General features: G+C 32.9%; 1 protein-coding gene across 1 annotated transcript; it reads right to left on the bottom strand.

Moving 5' to 3' along the window:
- Positions 1 to 4,650: 4,650 nt before the first annotated feature.
- Positions 4,651 to 5,931, bottom strand: LOC107804504 (ethylene-responsive transcription factor 5-like). Its single transcript, XM_016628411.2, has one exon. It carries the CDS (start codon positions 5,740 to 5,742, stop codon positions 4,909 to 4,911), a length of 834 nt encoding a protein of 277 aa, XP_016483897.1. The 5' UTR covers positions 5,743 to 5,931; the 3' UTR covers positions 4,651 to 4,908.
- Between the last annotated feature and the right edge of the window lie 267 nt (positions 5,932 to 6,198).

Below are 6,198 nucleotides of genomic sequence, written 5' to 3'. Positions count from 1 at the left end.
TTTTCAAGTGAAATTGAAAAAATTGGTAAGATTTTGATAAACAAAAACTATTTTCAAAAAATATTTTGAGAAAAAGAAAAAAATTTGTATATCCAAACGGGCTCTAAGCCAAGTGGCATAACCACAAAAGGACAAATATCACTTTTTCACGACAAAGTTCCAAAATATTTAGAGTTTAATTTATATAAATTTAAAATATTAGAAGATAAAGTTTAAAATTTGAATTGATAATTGGAAGATAAAGTTTAGCAAACTACATATTTAAATTTTTGAATTGAAAACTGATAAAATTTTGAATTGAAAAATAAACCTACGTTATTTTTTAATTTTTGAAAGATAACTTTATCATGAAACCTACTTTATCTTCTTTTCTCTGTTTTGATTTTCTTTTTAAATTTGAGTTAATCTATAATTAATTTTTAAATATTCTATTTTCATACATTACCAAATCAACTCAAACATTTAGTTTTATAACATATAATACGATAGAGGTTAAAATATTAATTTTAAATAAAAACAACCTCTTACCAGCATTCGAACTTAGGTTGAAAAACAAGACTCATATATTTAAATGCAAAAAAATTAATTGAGAGATAAATGTTTAGAATTTGAACATATAATATACATATATATGCGTATATAATGCTATCTGGTCATGAGTCAATGTACATGAATGCAATGCATGAGAAGTACGTTAATTTTAATTAAACACTAAGATTAAAAAGAATTAAAAGTTAAGGTGACCCGCAAGGGTTAACTGAGTTGGTTGGGTGAGTAGAGACTTGTGATCGTTTCCCCACACCCGCAGTCCTCTTAGTCAGAGCTCGCAAACTTGCTCCAATCATCAAAACATCTCGAACAACACCAAATCCACCTTGAGATCGATTCCCCACACCAGCAGTCCCCTCAGTCAGAGCTCGTCGCACCGGACTTGCCTAATACGGTTTACATCTCGTATGTGAGTAATTTTTCACATGGGAGATTTGGGATTGATTCCCCACACCAGCAGTACCCTCAGTTAGAGCTTGTCGCACAGGGCCTGCCTAGTACGATTTACATCTCCTGTGTGGTTTGCGAACTATTGCATAGTAAACATGTTACTCAGTGCGCACCCGAAAGGTAGCGGTTGCGGACTTCCCTGGAATATTTTTTTTTTAATACTTAAAGTTTTGGAGATGCCTATAACTTCTCCACTTTATCGTAATTAAAGGATAAAATAAGAAAAAGAAAAAAAATTTAACCTAAACCAGTCACAAATCCCTTGCTCACGTTTGTCTATCGTCATCTTTGGAGCATTGAGATAATTCCTTTTTAGAATACAAATGTCGACTATTCGAATGCATCTCTTAGCACAAATGAATTTTCCACCGTATTAAACCAAGTGGCATTACATTAAAAAAAGAAGAAGTAAGTGTCACTTTTTTAGGTCAAAGCTCCAAAAAATTTAGAGTTTAATTTATATAAAGTTAAAATATTGGAAAATAAAATTTAAAATTTGAATTGCTAATTGGAAGATAAAGTTTAACACAAGAAATAATTAAATTTAAAACTGACAAAATTTTTAATTGGAAAATAAACCTACTTTATTTGTTAATTTTTGAAAGATAACTTTTTCTTGAAACCTACTTTATTTTCCTTTCTCTGTTTTGACTTTTTTTTTTTAAAAGTTTTTGTTGATCTATTTTTATTTTTTAAATATTATATTTCATACTTTAATCTTAAATCAAATCAACTTAAACCTTTAATTATGTAACATATTATACGATAGAAAATTTCTAATTTTATATAATTACAACTTCTTATCAACATTTGAACTTGGGTAGAAACAATAGACTTTTATATGTAAAAAACAATTAATTGAGAGATAAAGCTTTTGAATTTGAACTTAATACTTACAGCTTTGGAGATGGTTTTAATTTCACACTTTGACATAATTATATGAGTTATTAAATTCAAAGATACCTTTTTAAAAAGTGTTAGTATTATTTTAATCAAACATCAAGATAAAAAAAATTAAAAGATAAAGTTTTAAAATTTGAATTTAATACTTACAGTTTTGGAGATGGTTACAGCTTCTCCACTTTATCATAATTAAAGGATAAAATAAGAAAAAGACCAAAAAAAAAAAATTAACTAATCTAAACCAACCCCAAATCCCTCACCCCTATCTTCAACTTTGCAGTGAGATGATTTTTTTAGAATATAAATGTCGACCAGTTCGACTGCATCTCTTAGCACAGACAAAATTTTATCCGTAGTTAATTTTTCCACCATCCTCTGCTTCTTCAAGAATTTTTTTCAAATCATTTACGCATATAGATTAATTTGATTTTGAATTGTAAGATATAATTATTTTACCTTTTTTGTTTTTACATAAATGGTTCTATGAAACTTACTATTTCCTCTGTTTCAATTTAGAAGGCACTTTTTTTATTAGTATGTTTAAAAAAGAATGAAACATTTTTACAATTAGAAATAATTCAACTTTAAATTTTTTATTTTACCCATTTTATTCTTAATGAGAAGCTTTTATAACCATACAAATGTCATGGCCCCATAAATCTTTTACCATTTAAGCGACTACAAGTTTTAAAACTCTTTTTTTTTCTTAAATTTCGTGCCAAATCAAACTACCTCAACTAAATTGAAACGGAAAGTATTAAATTTCTGACTTTGTTGGAGATCTTTACGGTAAAAGGGGGAATATGCTATTATTTGTTTATTCATATTTGATATACTGTTGCAGAACTTCAAAAACATTCATGTGCAGGTGGATTCGGTACCAAGAAGACTTACTTATCTTTCTTGCCACAATATTCAAACGTTCAGTAGAAGAACCTTGTTATGAGCCTAGGATTATTACCAGACAATTTTTAGCTGTTCAAAAGAGGCTAGCCACAGTTGGGAGACTAGAAAGATGGGGAATACATATTCGCCAAATATGAAAAAGAGTAAAAATCAATTGTGTTAGATATTTTACCCAGCCTTCAAGAAACAATAAGATTCAAATATGATAAAAAGATGGGGCAAACCTTAACAAACAAAGATATTAGAAGAAAGTTATACAGAGAGAATAAGTGAGGTTCTAGCTGTCTAGGTCGAGTTTGAGCAACTGATTAGCTCAGACTTGATGAATAGCATGAGTGTAAGAATATAACTTATATACACGTACTATAAATTTATTTTAACATGTTTGTAATCGAGACAAGGTGGGTTGTTCTGATGGTAAGCACCCTTCACTTCCAACCAAGAGGCTGTGAGTTCGAGTCACCTCAAGAGCAAGGTGAGGAGTTCATGGAGGGTAGGATGCCGAGTTGTTTGTAATAGGTAATCGGTCTTCTCTACTTGCTTAGCAGTATTTGATGGGTGATGAACACCACTAATTAACTGCTTTTAGTAGTGAACAAATCTGCCCATAGAAAGCGAGAAGGCACATAAAAGCAACAAGCCCTACCATCATAAATTTCTCTAGGACAAAGCAACAGGCAAGGATCAGTATGATTTGTGCCTTAATGAAAAAGGGAATTCAATTTTAGGCGAGGATCAGTATGTCCAGAGGACTAATAGCTGTAGGTTTAGGCGCATAATCATCACATTCTCTGAGGAGATCCAAAGAAGATTTTCCATGCAATTAGCACTCCTTTAGGTTGTACGAAATCTCAAGGCCAAGAAAGTAATGAAGAAGACCTAATCCTTAATTTTTGAACTGTGAATCAAGAAAAGCCTCAAAAGTACTGTCTATTCCTCTGCATTATCCTAGGAACCAAAATGTCATCTACATAAACTGATCGTTACTGCTACAACCGTGATGATTTATCTTCTCCTTTCATGGAAAAGAGACTAGTTATTATACTTAGAAGATATAACACCCCTAGAATGCAAAGCCTCGTAACTTGATACTTCCTGCGACTCAAATATTAATGTTTTTTGTATTTAAATTTTATATATGTATGTCATCTATTTATAGTATATTACCGGTTGGTTTCGTATTATTTCTGTCATGAGTTACATCATTGGTCTAACAAATTTGATCAAAAGGTTTTTCTTGCGTTTATATATGTCTTGGACTAGCTGGCCATTCTTCTTAAATCTTTTGGTTAGTGATAGTCTTATTGAGTACTGAGATTTCCACAACTTTGTAATGTAGCATATCAAAGTAAATAAAAGACATAATCATAGTAGTACAAGATTCAGAAAACCTAAAGTCAGTTGAATTGACTAGCTAGATTACGTACTAGGATTATAACGTATGTGGTTCCCGCACTGCTATTGACTTGTAGGAGTTAAACAAAATAATTCGTGAAACTTCTGTGTATTACAATTTTACAATAATATTCCAATTAATACTGTCACTTCGCGGAATACGACTCAGATGATAGAATATTAAATAGGAGTTCCATCGGAATATCAGCACTTGGTCATGTTGGACAAGTCACTAATTAATGTTTGATTCAGTACTAATGTAACATCTCATCAACTAATTAACTGAGCTAATCTTGCGAGTTACTACATTGTAAACACACTTAAAAATGCGCTGCAACTTAATGTTGTAATATGTATATTTATAATATATTTTACTCTTTTTTGAGTTTAAATAAATACGTAGGTTTTAGTAGGTATATGCTTTCATAGTTTCATAGATATGAATATATAAAACAATCAAACAGATCTCTGACTGACGTTTTTACATAAACAATAAAATTTAATCAAAAGACTTAAGGAGGAGACCAGACACCAATCTTTATTATCACCATACTAATTCCCGTAGCTACCCCCACCTTCCCCCATATTTCTTTTTTTGGCTGAGAAATTAATCACCACAGACTTTTTACAGTCAGGTGCAATATTTATCCTTCATCTACTAAATACTAACACCACAATCTATATACGTTGCCGTTCCTTATCTGATCATATCATCACAACCTGAGAATACCCTATATGTGGAGACAATGGGGAAAGAGGCGGCACCTCAAAAATTCCTTTTCCGTCTCCGCTGTCCCAAATCGCCGACCAACTTGACGGCGTTAATGGAGCCGCCGCAGTAGGGACTCTTTCTTCTTCTCTTTTCATTTCCTTATTGATAACTAATTGCTCCTCATTCTCTGTTCCTCTCACCCTTTTCCGGCCTGAGTTAGCCGACTGTGGAATCTCATTATTATATTCTTGCTTAAAGTTTGCAACTTCGAGAGGGAAATTCACTATTGCTTTGCTTCCTCTAAGCTTAAACGCCGCCCTGTCATATGCCTTGGCCGCCTCAATGGCAGTGTCAAACGTTCCTAACCAAACCCGAGTCCCCTTTCGGTTCGGGTCACGAATTTCTGCTGCGAACTTGCCCCACGGCCTTTGCCTAACTCCTCTGTAATGCTTCTTCTCGCTTGGAACTACTTCCACTTTCTGCAGCTTCACAGGTATTGCAATGTTCAGAGAAGGCTTGCGTTCTTTGAAGCTTGTTTGCTTCCGAGAATTCAAACTCTGTTTTTGAATTGTCTCCAACTCAAAGCAGTCAAACTCTGTTTTTGAATTGTCAAAGAAGCTAGAGATTTCAAAACTGGAACTTTGGGCTGTGTCGGCATAGTTGAGAGTTGGTTCAAAAGAGAAACTCTGGTCCAGAGATTCAGAAGAGGAGGAGTTTTGGGAATCAAGGGTGGTAGGTTCAGAGCAGTAACATTCCATAAAAGCATCATCATCAAAAAGATGCTGCCTTATCAAATCAAGTGTGCAATTCTCTTGTGGTGAGGCCATTTTTGATCTGCTAATAAAACGAGGGAAAGAGAGTTGAAGAATCTAATTTCAGCTATATATATTTAAATTCTTGAAAGAATTCAAAGTGGGGAGAGTATTGAGTTGAGTGGAAAAAGAGAGTGTGGGGAGGATAGTTATAAAGGTCAGAATTTTGAGATGAGAAGAGGTTTCATAGGAGCCTTCTGGGTTGGAGAAACGAAGCATCATGTGGCCTAATCCATTAACCTTATTGTGCTACTTGTTGTTTTATGGCTAACATATATTTTATTGAATTGCCGCTTTGGAACAAAGTGCTGATAACTGTTTTGTCCTTTTGTTACTTTTTCTATTCTCGTTGATGTATGAGTCTTATATCTTTAACGGGTCGTTTGGTCAGGAAACTCAGTACTTTTCCGGGATTGTTATCCATCCTCTTATAGGGATTAACATATCAATTAAATTCCGATATAATTAATT

The sequence above is a fragment of the Nicotiana tabacum genome, chromosome 4 (genome assembly GCF_000715075.1).
Source record: "Nicotiana tabacum cultivar K326 chromosome 4, ASM71507v2, whole genome shotgun sequence".
NCBI lineage: Eukaryota > Viridiplantae > Streptophyta > Magnoliopsida > Solanales > Solanaceae > Nicotiana > Nicotiana tabacum.
This window is presented reverse-complemented; position numbering and strand designations above follow the sequence as displayed.

What these genes read in the sequence shown, in the direction of transcription:
- LOC107804504 (XM_016628411.2), bottom strand. Translation starts at nt 5,742, where the DNA reads ATGGCCTCACCACAAGAGAATTGCACACTTGATTTGATAAGGCAGCAT.